Source organism: Mya arenaria, chromosome 17, assembly GCF_026914265.1.
Source record: "Mya arenaria isolate MELC-2E11 chromosome 17, ASM2691426v1".
In the NCBI taxonomy this organism is placed as follows: Eukaryota; Metazoa; Mollusca; class Bivalvia; order Myida; family Myidae; genus Mya; species Mya arenaria.
Genome location: NC_069138.1, coordinates 35,987,576 through 36,008,777, shown reverse-complemented (window position 1 = coordinate 36,008,777; position 21,202 = coordinate 35,987,576). Strand labels below are relative to the sequence as shown.

The 21,202-nt window shown below is 36.8% G+C and overlaps 1 protein-coding gene across 1 annotated transcript; it reads right to left on the bottom strand.

Annotated features, from left to right (window-relative positions):
• Positions 1-3,729: 3,729 nt before the first annotated feature.
• Positions 3,730-21,011, bottom strand: LOC128222824 (uncharacterized). The gene is made up of 8 exons (XM_052931955.1): positions 20,669-21,011; positions 18,139-18,319; positions 16,619-16,731; positions 10,369-10,491; positions 8,606-8,800; positions 8,127-8,239; positions 6,906-7,029; positions 3,730-3,953 (listed from the first exon to the last, which is right to left on the bottom strand). Exons 1-8 carry the CDS (start codon positions 20,736-20,738, stop codon positions 3,817-3,819), a joined length of 1,056 nt encoding a protein of 351 aa, XP_052787915.1. The 5' UTR covers positions 20,739-21,011; the 3' UTR covers positions 3,730-3,816.
• Between the last annotated feature and the right edge of the window lie 191 nt (positions 21,012-21,202).

The window sequence follows — 21,202 nt, the reverse complement described above, 5'->3', positions numbered from 1 at the left end:
GTTGATAATCGTTAATAGCTTCAAAGTGTTAATTTGTGCATAAAACAGTTAATATGTCATTGTTTTAGAAGAAAATGCATGTATACATGGTTTGAAATAGGAAACCATTTTAGGCCGCTAGGCCGCTAGGCTGCTAGGCCGCTAGGCCGCTAGGCCGCCAGGCCACTAACTTCACGCCGCTAGGCCGCTGAAGTGCTCGATCAACTTTTTTTTTAAAATATAAAAAAAAACGCTTTAGAGTGATAACTTGTGCATAAAACAGTAAATATATCATTGTTTTAGAAGATCAGGCATGTTTAATGCTTTGAAATAGCTGACTGCTTAATCGACGCTTTAAAAAAAATAATTTGATAATCGCTAATAGCTTCAAAGTGTTAATTTGTGCATAAAAACAGCTAATATGTCATTGTTTTAGAAGAAAATGCATGTACGTATACATGTTTTGAAATAGGATACCATTTTAGGCCGCTAGACCGCCAGGCCGTTAACTTCACGCCACTAGGCCGCTAGGCCGCTGAAGTGCTCGATCGACTTTTTTTAAAAAAAGTTGAAAAACGCCTCAGAGTGATAATTTGTGCATATAAACAGTAAATATATTATCGATTAAGATTATCAGGCATGTTTAATGCTTTGAAAAAGCTGACTGTTTAATCGACTTTTTTGAAAAAAAAAATATGTTGATTATCGCTAATAGCTTCAAAGTGTTAATTTGTGCATAAAAACAGTTAATATGTCATTGTTTTAGAAGAAAATGCATGTATACATGCTTTGAAATAGGAAACCATTTTAGGCCGCTAGGCCGCCAGCCCGCTAACTTCACGCCGCTAGGCCGCTAGGCCGCTGAAGTGCTCGATCGACTTTTTTGGGGGAAAAAAGTGAAAAACGCTTCAGAGTGAGAATTTGTGCATAAAAACAGTAAATACATCATTGTTTTAGAAGAACAGGCATGTTTAATGCTTTGAATTAGCTGACTACTTTATCGACGTTTTTGGAAAAAAACTGTTGATAATCGCTTCAATGTGTTAATTTGTGCATAAAAACAGATAAAATGTCATTGTTTTAGAAGAAAATGCATGTATACATGCTTTGAAATAGGATTCAATTTAGGCCGCTAGGCCGCTAGGCCGCTAATTTCCCGCCGCTATACCGCTAGGTCGCTGAAGTGCTTGATCGACATTTTTGAAAAAAGTTGAAAAACGCTTCAGAGTGATAATTTGTGATTAAAACAGTTAATTTAAAATTGTTTTAAAATAAAAGGTAAAGAAAAATATTTTGAATAGATAACAATTTTCACGCCGCTAGGTCGCTAGGCCACTAACTTCACGCCGCTAGGCCGCTAACTTAACGTACATTGTTTTGACACTCATCTATGATTTGTAAGTTCACGCATGTAAAAATAACCAGAATATGAGCATTCTAGACAACAGCGAGTATACATTACAGAGACGAGATTTAAATAAAAATGAAATATTACTAATTTTTATTAGAAACCCACTTAGAAGGCGATTTTCAAGTCTTGTACAGGTGTTGTTGTTTTAGAATGATTGTCTTTTTATCAAAGACATTATCCTATGTAGAGTTGAATAATGTGTTTCAGTAATAACATGAACATTATTACATAAACGTTTAAAATGTGCGCCGGAAAATAAATACAGCAAACAATGTGCAATTCCAGACACCCAGAGCAATACGTGAATATTGTACTTACTGTACTTACATGGAATGCCAACAGCAACTTTATTTACGAGTATTGTTGTGGGCTCGCCTTTCGCGCGATGCCCGGCCGACGGCCGTCGGCGGCGCTTCCCAACGTCTCTGTCACGCTCGCCGACGTAATAATAACTCAGGACAGCTATTGTTTACCAAGTCTGACCATGCTCTGCTTCTTAACACAATATCTTATACATGCCCCCATCATTGACGAAAACATGGTATTGGGCACTGGCATCGGATTTTCAAACTCAATCATTGCTTTTTAAATAAAAAAAATCTTACAATTCCGAACTTAGTATTATTAAACTGAAAAAATATTGAAAACTATTTTTTTTATAAACATGCACTTGTACTGTTAGTGCGTATTTATAAAAAAATATTTTTCAATATTTTTTCACATTTTCGGTATTATAATTTTTAGTTCGGACTTATAATATATATTTTTTTTTATTTTTATTTTTTTAAATGATTGAGTTTGAAAATCCGATGCCAGTGGTATTGGGTGCTGTGAAATCGAACTAAGGTTTCTAACGTTCTAACGATTGTTGTTAGGAATTTCTTCTTTACATCATTATCAGAAATGTAATTAATTTCATGTCAACTAGAATATCAAAGTAGATTGTTTTGAGTATCCGTGATTTTCAGCAAACTGTGTACATAATGCTTATTTAATCGTTGCTTATTTTTATTCTGTGCAGGACTTAATCAAAGTGTAGTGAAATAATTTTGTTTTCTACATTTTCTGTACCATTTTGCGTTACACCCCCATGAAAAAGACTAAATGTAAAAGCCTAGTAACGTTCACTGGTGATACGCGTAAGCGTCACGTCGGAAACTGACGTTGCGAACAAAAAAAACGTTGTTATCATGCATGTTTACGTTTATTACCGTTTCCTTTGCAAATATAATAAATAAATATTAATATTAAACGTTATACAATGAACAATTATCGTGAAATATCTTGTAAACGCATATTTTTAATGATAGGAAAATACAAGATACCTAAAACAATTAATCTGTGGATTCCAAATATGGTTTGTGATGATTGCTACAAAAAATGAACATGCCATGTGCACCATGAATTTACTTTGCTACTACTTGACTTTGCAGTTTTCGAGCCAGTGCATTTATAATAATTGGGGAACAGCATCACAAATCTGCGAAATCACGGTACTCCCAAAGAAAATATTCATATTTTATCATTACGAATAAAATTATTTTAAAGGTACGTGTACTTGTTTAACATATACAACACTGTCTGTATGCGGCGGCGGGGTACATCTGTATTAAAGTGGCTGAATACCCTGGTACTGTCTAAAACGACCTTTAATTTTCAAGTTTAAACTATGTTCTTTGTATGTGCTAGTCAGTGCAGAGGTAGTACACATATGCAGAGAAGAACAAAACTTATTATATGCTTCAGGAGATTTATCAGTGAAATAAAGAAAATGATATTTTACCGTTTCAAACAGAGAAATAATATTCTGATAATAATTCACTATTTTCAATTTTTAACCCGCTTTCAATATCAAATCAATCGTCAGCGCGCACAGGGCTGGGACACAATAAACTGTCATTTTAAATCCTTTTTAGGCGTATACTACAAAGACAAAAAAAATTACTTTAAATACAATGTTTTTGTTTCAGTGTAAGATGTGTTTCACCTCGTAAACACCAAACGTTAATATTTCATGCGTGAAAAAAAGTTGTTGGTGCTCACTCGGTAAAATATATTACGATTTTCCACTGAAACAAACAATTATCATCTATTTCGTTTCCTGAAATCTTAAACGGAAACGATTTAATTATGATAATGTTTACGCATACTGTTATAAGTTCTAGCCTTCTTATGTATCTATCATTCTCGGCTTAGGTGTCAATGTGCAAAAAAAATCTTAATCGAAAAAACACAACACTTGAGCCGCGGCTCTTTTGTGCTTATTTATAGCCATCCTGTCGTGCAAACACTAAAGGAAACATAAGTCTTTGAATTCGGCAATATTTTAGATAACGGTAAAAACATGACCTCGTTTATTGAGCTGGCAATATCAGAGACCTACATTCGTTGAAACAGTAACGATGGTTTAATATGTGGTAGGATTGCTAAAACAGAATGCGAATAAAACAATAAACACAAAGTGCAAAGAAAATCGTGTGCAAGAAAGCAAACATCCCCCTTCCAGAAGATTCCGTGCATGTTGTGGTCGACAATGGAACCGACATTATTTGCTTACATGTTTCTGAAAATAAAAAAAGAGTTTTTGGATGCAAATCATGTAGTCATAAAAATCATAAGAAGCATAACAAGAGGCACATCAGTGCCTGTGCTCCACTGGCCAAAAGGTTCAAGCAAAGACCACCTAACGAACATTTTCGTCAAGTTTCATAGAAATACAATCATCAATTTTTGAGGAGAAGTTATTTTTTTTTTTTTTACTTTAATAGCTCTGGCTGCCATGTTGTGCAGTGGACCGAAATGATTTGGGCAATTTGAGTAAAGGAGCACCAAACAAACATTTCTGTCAAGTTTTATCGAAAAAAGGTCATCGGTTTCGACGACAAGTCGTATAAAGTTTTTTTTATTTTTTAGCTCTGGCAGCCATGGTGTGCAGTGGACACTGTTTGGGCTATTTTGGTTAAGGACTACCCAAGTAACATTTCTGTCAAGTTTCATTGCAATACGATCATCGGTTTCTGAGGAGAAGTCGTTTAAAGGTTTTTCTATTTTTACCTCTGGGGGCCATCTTGCGCAGTGGACCGAAACCATTGAAGCAAATTTGATAAAGGACCATCCAAGGAACATTTCTGTTAAGTTTCATCAAAATCTGATCATCGGTTTCTGAGAAGATGTTCTTTAAAGGTTTTTCTATTTTTTTGCCCTGGCAGCCATGTTGTGCAGCGGACCGGAACCATTTGAGCAATTTTGGTTAAGGACCACCCAAGGAACAATTCTGTCAAGTTTCATCAAAATCTGCCTATCCGTTTCAGAGGAGATGTCGTTTAAAGATTTTGCTATTTTTAGCTGTGCCATATTGTGCAATGGACCAGAACCATTTGAGCAATTTTAATAAAGGACCACCCAAGGAACATTACTGTCAAGTTTCATCAAAATCTGCCGAACCGTTTCAGAGGAGATGTCGTTTAAAGATTTTGCTATTTTTAGCTGTGGCGGCCATATTGTGCAATGGACCGGAACCATTTGAGCAATTTTGGTAAAGGACCACCAAAGGAACATTCCTGTGAAGTTTTGTCAAAATCCGCTTATCAGTTTCAGAGGAGATGTCGTTTAAAGTAAAAGTTTACGCACGCACGCACGCACGCACGCACTCACGACGGACAATCTGTGACGACATAAGCTCCATGGCCTTCGGCCAGTGGAGCTAAAAATCATATATGAATACAAAATTCATTGTACAGTCTAAAAACATGATTGTATATAATTACAAAAAAAACATTAAAAAAAACAACCATTTTTGTCAAAGATAAAGTACATGTAATCGTGTTTATTTTTTGGTATTATGTTTAATAAATGCGGCTTAAATATTTGATGGACCACATCGAAATTCAAACGTTACACTATAAAATCGAAATTGATAATTGCTAAACTGCGATAAATAAGATAAAGTTTTTAAACGAGGAAGTTACATAATACACAAAATTACACTCTAGAGATAAACAAATTAAATATGAAACCTTTTCTAGAAAACCTTACAGAACACTTAACTAAGATGAAAAATGTATGTGTAAAGCTACGAATGTGAACTAGCTCTAAAAGATATGCAAACTAATAAAAATACATTTTTGATTTTATGTGGGATGGAAAACCGAATAAAATAATAAGAAATGTCCTTTACCCAAACTACGAACACAGTGAATTTAAGCTGACGGAATGAGATATAGAATCTTTTTTTTTTATTAAAGGTCTACTTTAATCCTTCTATAAGTGACCCCCCTCCACCCCCCAAAAAAACATAACTAAACAAAAAAAATATCCTGAATATCCTGCTGTGCAGTTTGGGAAGTTTTATTAAAGAAATGGACCCTAAATGGCCCTGAGCCAATAAAAAATAAACAGGAAATTGTCCCTACTGTGACATCAGTTCAATTAGCAGGAGATGCACAGCAAGGGATTGTCATGCCAAACATTCCTTAAACTAGGCCTTTAAACTAAAGCATTGTTGATCAAACGATACATAGACCCGTTAAATAACAGTGACTGGTAAGTATTCTTTTACAGAACCTTACTAAATGATATACTCCATTCGGAACTCCTCGGCCATTTTATCAACCTCGGATGTATTTGGACGGTTTACATACTCAAAAAGTGGTACGTTTAAGTCCGCTGCAAATAGATCGCGTAGTAATCTGAATTAGTTGTTAAACTTTATGACTTAACTCTTGGGAATCTTAATCATGTTTGCAATAATACACTTCACTGGTAATCAATTTAAACTGAGAGCAATGAATACAACTCTTAAACACTACATTTAATTAATGATATTATTCAAAAATTTACGGACTACTTCAACTGATGTACCGGCATACATCCGAGGTTGTTTTTGAAAATAATGGCCGAGGAGCTCCGAATGTGATATACTCAAGTCTCTGTTGAAAATAAGAACAACAACATTATGAAGGCAAGTTGAAACAATAGATCGCCTATTTTGGAGTTTGACAGAAGGTACAACAAATATTGACTGCCTTAAATGACTTTATTAAACAACGATCCACCAATATCGTTCTTACAAAAGAAATAGATTTTCGGTATCCATATCGAAACTAAACACACAATTATTGAGACACTATCCCCACATTCAATGCCTATTTGAAATATTTAACTCTCAGACAAAACAATGAAGGACATATTGTAGTACAAAAAGATAGATATGATTCACAAACTTTTAAATGGAATGTATTGAAAGTATAATTTTAAAATTACTCCTCTATTCGATTGCATACAGAACCAAAACGCATATTATTTGTATAGAAGAATACTTTTTACTTAACAAAACCATACAGGAAAAGCATGCGCGCGCGTGCGTGCGTGCGTGTGTGTTTTGATTTTCTAAAAATAGGAAACAACATTGATGTGTTCTGATTTCTGCTATCGAAAGTGTTTGTTATTTAGGTATCATTATATAAGTTATCTATGTTCAAATTCAATGAGAAAAAAAAGAAATAAGATCACTTACCATTAGCCGACAATTCGAGCCTGAACCCGGATGTTGGGACGGCGGACGCATTTTGACCGGAAGCACACAGGGACGGGGATACACTGGCGGACGTTTTAGTGTCGTTGTTTAGGTTGTCAATCACCTAGATGGGTGAAGCATGAATTTAGTACCTATTGCATTATAACACTACATATCTACACTACAATTTAACATATTTGAAATAACTTTACCAAAATGTTTTTTTTTAAATACGTTTTATCAAGACATCTATGTTCGATCCACAGTAGTTTCTATCGAGCTTTTTTAACCCTGTTTGTATTGTCTAAACATGCTATGTTAAATTAAACGATGTGATTCGTTGTCAAACTAAAAACAGATTGAAGATAAATAAGAAAAAACTGATAAAGAGAATTTGAGTTCACGCCAAAAATAAAATCTAGAAACGCCGTAATGCAGCGAAACAATGTTTTAATATGGGCAATCAGAAAGTATAGCCAATTTATTTCGTGAATGATTAAGGAATAAGTAGCAGCCTAAAGTAATTGACAGAAACCATTTTTCTATTTGTAGTTACAGTGACCTTGCCCTAAACTTGGCCCCCTCTAAAGCAAAACCGTACTCTTCACATAAGCTTCTTTCATATTTTTTTTATTTACTTTCATTACTATCCATCAATGCTAGCTTAAGTTTATTTGGCGGAAACCAATGTTTCCACGATTTTCCTATTGTAAGTAACAGCGACATTGACCATGACCCCATTCTCATTGAAAGCAATCCAAACCCCTCTCTTCACATGCTATCTACACGCCACCTTACATTTATATCCATCAATTCTTACTTAAGTTATTGGGCGAAACATTTTTCTATTTAGTAACAGTGATCTTGACCTTGACCTTGACCCTATTCCTCTCAAAAGCAATCCCAAGCTAGCACTTCACATAAGCTGTCTAGATACCAGCTTTCATTAGTATCCATCAATGCTAACTTAAAGTTTTGGGCAGAAAACCATTTTTCCATTTAAAATAACAGTGACCTTGACCTTGACCTGCCCCTCTCAAAAGCAATCCCAAGCTGGCTCTTTACATACGCTACATACACACCTACTGTTACCACTAATAGTCTATAGAATATATGGACAACCATTGGTTTCCGCCCAATAACTTAAGCTAGCATTTGACCTATTGATTTTTCATGTCATATAATGTAAACGCAACATTAGCTAGCAACTGTAAGTCTTACCATACAAAAGAAGGGTGATGTTGCACCACTGTCTTTATTGTACAACATCAGAATGATATTATTCCCGTCCGTACTTGTATTAAAGCTGAATAAACAGCCCAGCTGACCATCCGCTGAAAAAGAGGAAAACAAAGATGGGGTAAACTTATGGACATGTTTTAATATCAAAGTCATTGAAATTATTTTATTTGTTTGTGGCTGCAGATATACAGTTGTTCACTTGCTAAACTAGTTTTCGATAAAAATGGCCGAGGAGTTCCGATTGCGGAGTAAACAGAGGTAACCTACTCGACCGTCTGTTGAACACATAACAAACTCACAAAAACCCGGGCCGATAGTTTGATAAGTTAACCCATCCTGGATGCCTTACTATAAAAATGTGTACTAGCTACTGCGATAATGTACAAACGATTAAAACCTCTATTAAAATGCATATCAATTTTGTTAAAAACAATATTAAGAAGAATCAATGCACGTACTCGTCGAAAAAGGGTTTGCCGCACATTCGGAAGTGGTATTGACTTGGAGCTTGGTTTTGTTTTGGTCCTCACATGATGCTATGAACCCTGTGTAGTTTGACGAACAGTCCACTGTGCCAGAACTTGTGATGTAGTTGAAAAAGTAGTACCCGAGGAGCGAGTCCGGGCACTGGTCATCTCCAGTTGTTTCTGTACCTATAACCGAGAAACTAGATTGTGAATAGCCTTGTTGTTCTGCGTGTGCTTTCCGCGTGATAAATTACGTCATAAATGCTACGTCGGAAGGAAACATTTTGCTCCGAATGAAAAATTAAATCAAAGAAAAAAAAACACACACGTTCACCCACTCTCTCTCATCAAAGGCTCGAACAATTCATCTGGGACTGCCTCTCTACACACTATCACCCTCCTCATCTGATGTATGGCTTAAATATTGTGTCTAGGACCGCCTACCTACACGCTTTCACCCACCTCCTCTGATGTAAGGTTTGAATACTGAATGTAGGAACGCCTACCTACACGCTTTCACCCAACTCCTCTGATGTAAGGTTTGAATACTGTGTGTAGGACCGCCTACCTACACGCTTTCACCCACCTCCTCTGATGTAAGATTTGAATACTGTGTGTAGGAACGCCTACCTACACGCTTTCACCCACCTCTTCTGATGTAAGGTTTGACTGTGTATAGGAACGCCTACCTACACGCTTTCACCCACCTCCTCTGATGTAAGGTTTGAATAATGTGTGTAGGAACGCCTACCTACACGCTTTCACCCACCTCCTCTGATGTAAGGTTTGAATAGTGTGTCTAGGACCGCCTACCTACACGCTTTCACCCACCTCTTCTGATGTAAGGTTTGAATACTGTGTGTAGGAACGCCTACCTACACGCTTTCACCCACCTCCTCTGATGTAAGGTTTGAATACTGTGTGTAGGAACGCCTACCTACACGCTTTCACCCACCTCCTCTGATGTAAGGTTTGGATAATGTGTGTAGGAACGCCTACCTACACGCTTTCACCCACCTCCTCTGATGTAAGGTTTGGATAATGTGTGTAGGAACGCCTACCTACACGCTTTCACCCACCTCCTCTGATGTAAGGTTTGAATAATGTGTGTAGGAACGCCTACCTACACACTTTCACCCACCTCCTCTGATGTAAGGTTTGAATAATGTGTGTAGGAACGCCTACCTACACGCTTTCACCCACCTCCTCTGATGTAAGGTTTGAATAATGTGTGTAGGAACGCCTACCTACACGCTTTCACCCACCTCCTCTGATGTAAGGTTTGAATAATGTGTGTAGGAACGCCTACCTACACGCTTTCACCCACCTCCTCTGATGTAAGGTTTGAATAGTGTGTCTAGGACCGCCTACCTACACGCTTTCACCCACCTCCTCAGATGTAAGGTTTGAATACTGAATCAAGAACCGCCTCTTTACAGACGTTCACCCACCTCCTCCGATGTAAGGTTTGAATATCGTGTCTAGGACCGCCTCTTTCACCCACCTCCTCCGATGTAAGGTTTGAATATTGTGTCTAGGACCGCCTCTCTACACAATTTCAACCCACTATCTCTGTTGTAAGGTTTAAATACTGTGTCTAGGACCGCCTCTCTACACAATTTCAACCCACTACCTCTGTTGTAAGGTTTAAATATTGTGTCTAGGACCGCCTCTCTACACCCGTTCTCCCACCCCTTTTGATGTTAGGTTTGAATACTGTTTCTATGACTGCCTCTCTACACACGCTCACCTACCATTACGGATGAAAGGCTCGAACAATTCGTCTGGGACCGCCTCTGTACAAACGTTGACAGCCGCGATGGTGTCAGTCACCTTGTAACCGTGTATCCGTTGGCCGGAATAATAATCTTCTTCCACTGTAAAATTAAAGTACAAAGACAAATAGAAGTTTCAATACCATTAAAAAGACATGAAATCGGAGGTAATGAAAATATCACATAAACAATAAAATACTACAGATCTTCACTTCTGAATATGAAACAGTTTATATTGAATTCAAAATACCCCTAAATTTAACACCAAAATATTGGTCTTTTTTACATACAATGTATATGGGTTTTCTATGCTTTTGTGCGTGACGTTTGTGGACACATATATATATATATATAACACAACAGAATATACACTAAGATTAGAAAGTGCTTTACTTTTCTTTATAGCGAAAATGACGTCGCTATCGAGAAACAATATATCCTTTAAAGACATGTATCACTAATTCCATAACTTTTGATGTGACGTCATAAATGAAGCGCGTTCAAAAAGCGCAAGCTACATATATATCGACATTGATTGACATGTATTAAGTGCTGTAAATCCTACAATAATAGTTATGAATACTTATGATATAAACAAAATATTACATTTGCGGTCATACAGTATAGATAAAATTCATAATTGGTGCATGTTTTTAGAAAACATTGTTTAATTCTATAGATACAGTAAGCAATAAGCCATTGCATTACATTAATTTGGCACAGTGATTTAATGGGAATGAACTCCTATTTTGGTGTCATTTGACCTGTACAAAATTTAGTGACATTTCACCTAAACTATATTTGTTATCTTCAGTTTTATCAAAGGGGTCACTCCTAACAACTATCTAGCATAAAATAACTAAGTATGAATTACTACACTTAACAATGTCAGAAAATCTCGATAAGAGTGACCCCTTTGATAAATCTGAAGAATATTTTTTTTTTATTTTAGGTTAAATGCCACTAAATTTTATTCAGGTCAAATGACACCAAAGCAGGAGTTCATTTTCATCAAATCACAGTATTCATAGGTCATGTTGGCCTATTTCATATATGTATTAGTAGTAGGGAAATGGGGGGGGGGGTAAATTAACCAGGGGCCGTAAACCAGGGGCTATAAACCAGGGGCCGTAAACCAGGGGCCATAAACCAGGGGCCGAAAACCAGGATTTTTTTAAAGCAAATTTCAATCATGATACAAGTATGACGTAGTCGAGCTAACCCTTACTCGAGTCCTTATCCTCGACCTTAACCCTAGAGGTGGGGGTGCATATTGTCATACGTGACGGGCGCTATACCAGGAGAGGCAACTGTATACTCCGTTTTCGTTTTACGCGCGATAGAGTCGCTTATCTTAGATCATATAGCTTATGAGCTCTGCTGGTCATTGACTCGGTATATAACTGGGATATAAGTCAGCAATATCATCATTATAACGTTGAACATGGCTGACACAGAAAGGGGTGATATTTTACGACGATTTTAACAGTAGAAACCCTGCCGCATTTGCTGGACCTCAGAAGCTGTTTGACGCGGTTGAGCAAAAGCATCCTGGAATTTTTACGAAGAAGTACGTTAAACAATGGATAAATGATCAGGACGCCTATTCTCTCCAGAGGCCGAGACGTCATAAATTTAAAACAGCAAATGTACGTGTGTCAGCCGTCGGTGAGCAGTTAGATATAGATCTTTTGTCGGTGTTTAACCTAGCCGAGCAGAATGATGACGTTCGATATCTGCTTTCTGCAATTGACATACTATCGAGAAGGCTTTGGGTGCAACCGCTAAAAAGGAAGACTGCAAAAGAGGTTTTAAGCGCTATGAAGAAACTATTTTAAGGGGCAACGAGGGCGATGATGCGATACTTTTTTCATACGAAGTCATACAATAGCAAAGGGTTTAAGAATATGAGATAGTATTTTGAGTATTAGTCATACTTTGTAAAATGTGTATTGACCCAGCTGTCATGTTATCTATTCATACTACTTTTTACGGTTACGTTTACCTTGGTTTTAAACACTAAACAGTGTTAAGTTTCTTTACTCATTGATAAAACCAGATTCGGTTGAAAGGTATTGAACGAGTTATTATAAATTAATGTTTATGGTAAAATATAAGCGATTGTTTCCCGTTTAACGAAGGTAAAATGCAATGTATAATAGTGGAGTCTAAACAGCCGTTTTAAACTAACCTAAGGGTATTATTTCCGGGTTTATGTATAATAAAGGAACATAATTATACAGCTGTTTAAAACGTATCTTAGGCTAAAGTTAATACTTATAATACATTAACCAAATCAGACGTCTAATTTCGAATCGAGTATTTGGTATTTCAGAATGATATTCGCGTGATAAGCTTTCATGACTCAACGATACTTATGATTTCGTTTTCGCGCGTATACTCATTTGTATTCAATTATACTTATTTAATAATTTCGTAATGATATTCTCGGTTTCCTTTTTTTTGAATGTTATAACACGATGGAATGTCGCAAATTACGTTGATTTCGCGATATTAATCGTGTCACAAAGGGCATACAAAGATGAATTAGTTTTAAAACAGTAACGATATCTGATGTTATGTTTACAGCGACAGTTTTACCAATTGTGTGCATGTATGAGGAGGGTGCATTTTCAGTCCCGTTAACGAAGACGTTTCTCAGTTATGTTATATAAAACGTTTTTGGTCTTTATGAGGAAGCATAAGGTTAGTTAAGGAGTGAGAGGTCAGGAAGCGAGGCATGGCTCTCTATTGCCTGTTTCCTCCATATTGCCTCCTCGTACCTCCTCATTGCCTCCGCATTGTTTCATCACTCCCTCATCATCCCTCCTCATTGCATTCTCATCCCTCCATATTGCCTCCTCATTGCCTCCGCATTGCCTCCTCATACCTACTCATTGCCTCCTCATCCCTCCTCATTGCCTCCTCATCCCTCCTCATTGCATAATCATCCCCCCATATTGCCTCATCATTGCCTCCTCATACCTCCTCATCGCCTCCTCATACCTCCTCATCCCTCCTTATTGCCTCCTCATACCTCCTCATCCCTCCTCATTGCCTCCTCATACCTCCTCATTGCCTTATCATCCCTCCTCATTGCCTCCTCATCCCTCCTCATTGCCTCCTCATTGCCTCCTCATCCCTCCTCATTGCCTCCTCATTGTTTCATCATAACAATGAGATGGACTTTTGAGGGATAGAAAACGTCCGCAAAAATGGAACGAAATGCGCAAGAAAATAGCATATTTCAATGTCCCAAATGCGCCTACGTGTTCCTCTTTTGGAGAAATCTTTTGCATCATTTAAGAATATGGCATACTAGCGCGTATTATTTTAATACTGTAGACTGGAAAACTAAAATCTCGTGACACAATACTGGCGGATGTCGAGAGGTAAAGACGTGTATTTAAAAATGGATTTGTTCGATAAAAATAACAAGACGGCGAACAGGAAGGTTAAAAAGGGTGTTCGCAAAACAAATCAGGTGCCTTATTCCAAAATGGTAATAAGAATGGCTTAACCAGCTGAGCAGACGACGGCTATCGCCAAAAGTATGCTAGAACGTCAGTCAAAGCTTACCCGGACATTGATAAATCTGGAGTTACAGCGAATGGCAGAAGCCAGTAAAAGACGAAATCGCAAAAGTCCCGAGGCCAAGTCGGAAAGCCTTCGTAAGAAGAACACCAAGCGATCTAGAAAAGAGGCGTCATCTAAGGACGGAAAGCCCAGGCAGAACTCCAACAAGCTCGAGTCCATCACGACCATTGGAGAAATATTAAGCTGTCCCGACTCCTCCTCAGTATCGTTCGAGACGTTGAGGACAATGCACCAGTGCGATATTTGTTTAAAGTATTTTGGAAGGCAAGATTATATGTTACGACACAAAAAGTCTGCTCATTCCGACGTGGACTCTGAAGAAGACGCGATGTCGGATACTTGTGTTCAAGAGGATATTTTTGGACCTGTCCCCGAAACCGTTTCCGATAGCAGCGGCGACGAAGACGATGACGTATCTGTTACTCCTGAGGACTCTGTCGATATTGATCCCTGGCAAGACATTGTTGAGGAAGCGTTTGATAAGTGTCAGTCCCAATACGAGGCTGATGTAAATGGACTTATGGAGGAGGATGCAAATATGAATGAGCGTGAAGCTAAGGAACATGTCTTTGTAGACATGAAAAACACTTTTCGAAAAGCTATGATGAACGTTTTTGGTAGCAAACTAGGCTGGTTCACCGTTATGAAAAAAGATCCGGTGTATAAAGCTGTGAAAAATACAGCGAATAAGCTCATAGTGGGAGAAAACTATGAACCGGAGGAAGCTTTAAAGTACGCCATTCTGAAGCGGAGATTCCTCTTTGATAAAGTCTTGGATACTTACGATATTCCTCAGTTAGAGAACGACGAAGACATGGAACAAGAATAAAAGTCCAGAGTGACTTTGATACGACTCATGTTATGCTGCCCTTTGAACATTTGCGAGTACTTTCTCTCGCAAAAGCGCCAAGACGACTATAGTTATATATTTATACTCGATTAAAGTTGTGACTTAAATCTGAGACGAATGTGTGTTCTATTACAAAATGTGGATGCTGCGTAAACGTTTTGATCATGTTGCATATATTTGGTTTACGTTGCATATATCGCATTATAACAAATACACATGAAATAGCATGTACATTTTGCTGCCAATGATATAACATGTTATGTTAGCAGCTATTATTATAATACTTATACTTGCGCGGTATCATTCGACTTATAATATCGAGAATAGAGCTATATTTTTTAAGTCTCACCTGTGCAGAGTTGCTTTCATGCAAACAAACTGACGTTTATAGACAAATGAATTTGATATAAACGGTTAAAAGAAAAGAATAAATAGTGAACAAAATACGGTGTTTGCCTTTGTTTTTTTTTTTTTTTTTTTTTTTATTTAGCATATACAATTAGGATGGATTGCCAAAAAACAACGCTAGCAAACGCATAACCGAACAAAGTCTGAATCGAATTGAACCGAATTTTTAAAAAAAAAAGTCAACTGAGGAATTGTTTAAAAATTCGTCAAAAATTATGGATTCAAACCAAGTACTAAAGAGTTGAATGAATTCCTTATCAAATACAGTCTATACCTGAAAGCGCGACCCTATAGTATCTCACGTATAAAACATGATTGATTTTTAAAAATGACCGCGCTTCATGAAAACCGTATGATATCGGGTGTTTATCTAAACAAAGCGCGTTATCGCATTTAAACAAATTTATTTTGCTATAAAATAGACAACCACTTCTGGTACGATTTTAAATTCACTTTAATGACGTCGGCAAGTTGTGTCATTTCATCATGTTAATACTATCAGAAAAGCAAACAAAGAATACCAAAACGAAAACTGTTCAATAAATGTAATAGAAAACTAATGAATGTGCGCGCGAAAATGAAAACATAATTATAGTCGAGTCAGGAAACCTTTTCACATGAATGACATTCTGAAATACGACACTCGATTCGAAATGAGATGTCTGTTTTGGTAAATACGTTATTAGTATTAGCTTTACCCTTAGATACGTTTTAAACAGTTGTATATATTCCATAATTATACATAAACTCGCAACAAATACATGGTCTACCCTTTCATTAGTTTAAAGCGGTTATTTATTTTCCACATTTATATATAAGCTAACCAGACTGTACAATAACACATTTCAATGTCCTTTTGTTAATCGGGGAACTAATCGCTCGTATTTTAAAGGGGCTGTCTCACGTATTGGCACCAAGAATAAATAATTTCTTTAACGGACCTCAGGACAAAAATGGATAAGGTTAAATGGAAAAATATGAATAATCTACGAAAAAATGATTTAATTGTAAACAATGTGATTCTCCAGTAAGTTAGTTTCAATAATAAATAATTTTTCGTAGATTAAAAAAATCCTGGTTTTCGGCCTCTGGTTTATGGCCCCTGGTTTACGGCCCCTGGTTTATGGCCCCTGGTTAATTTACCCCCGCCCCCATTTCCCTACTACTTGTATTGTTAAGTATATTTCTTTAAACAAACTTTTTTCTTCTTCTATGAATGTTATCAAACTCGTTACGATTACTAGCAAAATTTCGCCGTGGCTCGATTTTATCAAATTAAAAAAAGAAGACTTGTTTAACAAATTCTTTATGAAAATGACCACTCATGTAAATTCTTTTATATATTATTTAATACAGGAACGAGATAGGTCATACGTGAATTAAAGTAGACGTAATATGCGTCTGCCCTGGCTTCCACGACACGCAGACACATCCAGGAAGCATAGATGTCTCCACTCAGAGCAAAAGGCTTAAAAGTGGCCGTTGATCTGGAAAATATAAGTGTATACACACGTGGATGCCCGTTTCATAAATCTGAATGTTCTGTAAGTGTAATAATTTGATATCAATATATGCTCAAACAAGCATACCGTCAACGTAGCTCACACATAGATTGGTAAAAACATGCTTACACTCATTACTATCATTAGGTATTGGTATTGTACACGCAAATTGCTTAATAGTAACGCTGCAGTGTGTTCAGCAGTTTACTTAACGCAAGAAAACCGTTTTGTTTTGAATCCGTATAGCAAAGAAAGGCATGCAATTCAAGCGGGGAACCAAGGTTCATCATGTTGAGCCCAAAACAACTTAATGGCAAATAAAGTACAGAATGTTGAAAAGTACAGAGCAGAACAGTGCATAACATATTAATTATGCACCAGTCAATTGTACCTCCCCCCCCCCCCAGGTCCGGGGAATAGCGGGGACTTTGACTTTCGGTCCAGCAAACCCCGGGTAAAATCCTGATGGTCAAATCCCCGCCAAATGCCCCCGCACCCCAGGGTGCCTAGGTAAGGCCCATTCCCAGCTATATTTTGTGCGAAGACAAAACTACCGCATTCATCCGGCACTGCGAGGCCACCTGAATGGGAAAACACGGCCCATTTCCCCGGCTATCCCCGGTATTCCCCCGGACCTGGGGGGCCCGTGGTTACAATTGACTAGTGCATTACAAACTCATAGTCATACAAGCACATATACAAACGAAAACATGGCATGTGACAGAACTATAATTCTTATAAATTATATTTCTTAAACACGCAAAAGACACACACGGCAAGTAGGGAAAAATTTCTTTTGTTTCATTTAAAATGGTGATGTAAATGAAAAGTTATCTTTGATTTAAGTCTTCATTTTAAGCATTGTTTTGCCTTCCGACGTAGCATCTATGACCTAATTAATCACGTGGTATACACACACTATACACGTACCAGCCATAATTCACCAGGGGCTATGGAGGTTTCCAAAACTTGGACATGAATGACAAGTTATTAAGAATGATGTTTCAAACTTGGGCTTAAATTACATTGTTAACATGAGTATCTCAAACTTGGCCATATATCGCGTAATATTAGGCATAAGTTTCTCAAACTTGGTAATAAATTACATAATTGTTAACATAAGTTTCCCAAACTTAGCCATACATTAGATAAGTTGCATATTCGGTATATAAGATTTTAATTCTTGGACATGCATACATAGCGCTGTTTAAAAAATGAATAATATTAACATACTTTTTTCGGATTCGGTCAGGGTCATTGTTCAATATTGATCTTATCCTTATCCTAAGGCAAGCTTCAGTGATTCCACTCAGCCTATTGGTTAGCTAAATATACCGGCCAATCAAAAAACTTTTGAAACCAGTGCAAAAAAAAAACAAAAAACGTTCATACTTGACAACGAAGACCGATTCTCCATTGTATGTATCATTTTCTATACACTCAAACTCGTCCGCGATGCTTGCATAAGCGTCAAGCGTCGAGTCCACGGTGATATGCGTGGAGTTGACCGTCCATGTACCCTGGCTGGAGGTAATCCATACTCCAGAAAAACCATCCGGAAAAGGACAAGAAGCTGGAATGAGAGGGGAAGGAGAGCTGTCATTACAATTATACGAGCTTAAAAAGGATGAAAAGCGGAGAATTGGCTAAGCGGAGACATCTTCTCGGAACAACATCGTGCAGACGACACGACTTGGGATTTGTACATTTAAATCGGATTCTAAAATTGTATCCAAATATTTTTGACGATTTCCAGAGAAATATGAACCAACCATGCCTTGTTGTTTCACTAAATCATCTTTGTATGCATTCATGTGTACACATTCAGTAGTCTTATATAGATCTAAAAAAATGTCTTAAAATCTGATGGGTACCATGTCTACTAACATATTATTTTAAATACGTTTTACAAATGTTCGCTGTCAGCAATATCTCACTTCTAGTTTCCATTAGTAGTGAACACCACAGATTTACCATTTCTACAATTTTTTTTCATTTTTTGTCTTGGAAAGAGCATTTTTTTGCGTAAATATCTGTTTCACAAATTTGAAATCAATACTACAAAATCTTGTTGCTTGTCGTTCTCCACAAAACGCTTGTCAGTTCCACTAATAGTAACATTTGCCGGACAATCGCTTAGTTACGTCGAATCGTCCACTCATTTAGGGATATTAGTTAACTCTACATATGGGATGCGGTCTACAACACGTATTGAAGAACGGTGCCAAAAGGGCAAAAACTCATTCCATGCTATGAAAGGTTATGGACTACATGGCGAAGGTCTTAATCCATTAACTGCCACTAGCATATATAAAAAAAAGTCATTATTCCAACTATTTTGTATGGAAGCGAATTGTGGAATAACCTCAAGTCATCGAATCTCGATATTATCAATAGAACTCAACATTATGCTGTTAAAATAATTCAAGGCTTTAATAAATACACTCGTTCCGACATGTGTGAGTCAATGGTGGGACTTTATCGTTTTATAAGGTTAGTCGAGATCCGCAAATTGTCTTTTCTGCAAAAGATAATGACGTTGCCTTCCGATAGTTTAACGCGACAACTTTTTATAAGGAAATATATAACATTTCTTAATCGCCGAACAAGTAATCCAATGCTTGGCTTTATACCTGACATATGCGCTTTGGTAAACAAATACCGCTTACAAGATAGCTTTAACGATTTCATATTGCATAATGTCGCGCGTTCGAAGTCGAGCTGGAAAAGCTCTATTCATAAAACCGTGAAACAGACAGAACTTACTTTATGGCGCGAAATACTTATTAGCGACATGGATTTTTTACTATTCAAAAATCTCCATAAACAAATTGAGCCATGTGTTGTGTGGCAGTCCGCAAATAATCGCTCGTACTTTAAACTTGCGCACTTTATTGCTAACTTGTGGCTAGACAAGCCCTCTTTACTGCACTCCGTCTGCTTAATTTGCAAACGCGTGTTCTTTAACAAAACCGAGCATATCGTGTTTGCTTGTCCGCGTACAGCCGCTGTACGCGATAGTTTTTATTATGATATAAACATGGTATTTGGTCAAAATGTCGGATCCGACTTAACTAAAAAAGATTCGACAATTTTCAGAGATTTTGTTTTAGGGAGCAAGTACATACAAAATGAAGACTATAATCAATTGCTGTTATGCAAGCTCAGTTTTCGTTATGTACAAGATGCGTTCAATGTATACAATACTTTCGATAGTGTTTAAATAATACTGAAACAGTGGCATTTGTGCATATATTGCGTAATATGATTATGTCTATATTGTATGATCATACAATTGGTGTTAGTTTGTCATAAATATTGTGTTTGACTTGAACCCATTGTATACATGTAAGTATTACTCTCATGCTACTTCTTGCATGAATTAACTTTTTTTACTGACATATTTAAACATGCTTATATATATTACATTATGGTCTAATCTCCCACGCGGAGGATATATTGAAATAAATGAATGAATGAATGAATAAGACTGCTGACAAAAGATCAGATCATAGATGTTCATATTTCGGTTCTAAAATTAATGTTTTATGGCTTAAACCGTTACTAACGGTTTATGATAAATGCATAAAACATACATTTTCGAACTTAAATTAAAAAATTTGCGATCTTATTTTTTGTCAGCTGTCTTATATAGCTTGTTTCCATGGATTTTCGCAAAGATTGGCTCATTACAAGACAAAAAAAAGTTGTCAAAACGCTCAATCTGTGAGAGTGCAGCTTTAATATGGTTTATCAACAACGAATGTGATCTCTTAAAGTCGGTTTAAATCTGGTGCGGCAAAATGACATTGTAATCTTGAAATACTGCTAAAAACAGTTTAAAGTCAGAATTAATTATCAATTTCATTTTTTATTTATATAAAATGGTATGTAAATGCGAATAAAAACATGTACAACTTACTTGAAAAATGCAGTAGTCCAAACAATATAAACTGTCTCATCCTAAGAGGCGAAGAATGTATCATTATCATTTCCTATAATTTAGAGCTACTGGTCTGGTAACGTTTTGATAATTTAACACAAGTACGAATAGGTCCGCCATGTTTTGTTTGCGAGTGAAGATAAATATTGTCACTAGGACTACTAAGGTAACCGAAGGGACTCAATTTTCTCTGTTTCCATAAAACAAATTTAAAAAGGTTAGCATTAAAGCAACTGATGTAAAAACTGTTTCTTCTGAAGCACGCTATTGTAAAATTAAAATCAAATGATGTTAAAAAGAGAAGAGTTAAAACTTTAATTTCCCTTTTGAAACCTCAAAATTTTGGGCTTTAAATGGTATATTGTATTTCGGTGGTCTAATTTTGAAATTCGGCATTGAATATAAACTAGTTGTAGCATTGAGCGGGACTTCACAATTCACCGCCTCAAGACAATGGAGCAACTATCATTTACATAGTCATTTGTAGACTATAACTTATTTCATTGTTTTGTT

What these genes read in the sequence shown, in the direction of transcription:
- LOC128222824 (XM_052931955.1), bottom strand. Translation starts at nt 20,738, where the DNA reads ATGATAATGATACATTCTTCGCCTCTTAGGATGAGACAGTTTATATTG. An exon ending in CGAGCCTTTCATCCGTAATG is followed by an intron (nt 8,801 to 10,368) that starts GTAGGTGAGCGT and finishes TCTCGGTTATAG; the next exon opens with GTACAGAAACAACTGGAGAT. An exon ending in CATCACCCTTCTTTTGTATG is followed by an intron (nt 7,030 to 8,126) that starts GTAAGACTTACA and finishes TCACCCATCTAG; the next exon opens with GTGATTGACAACCTAAACAA.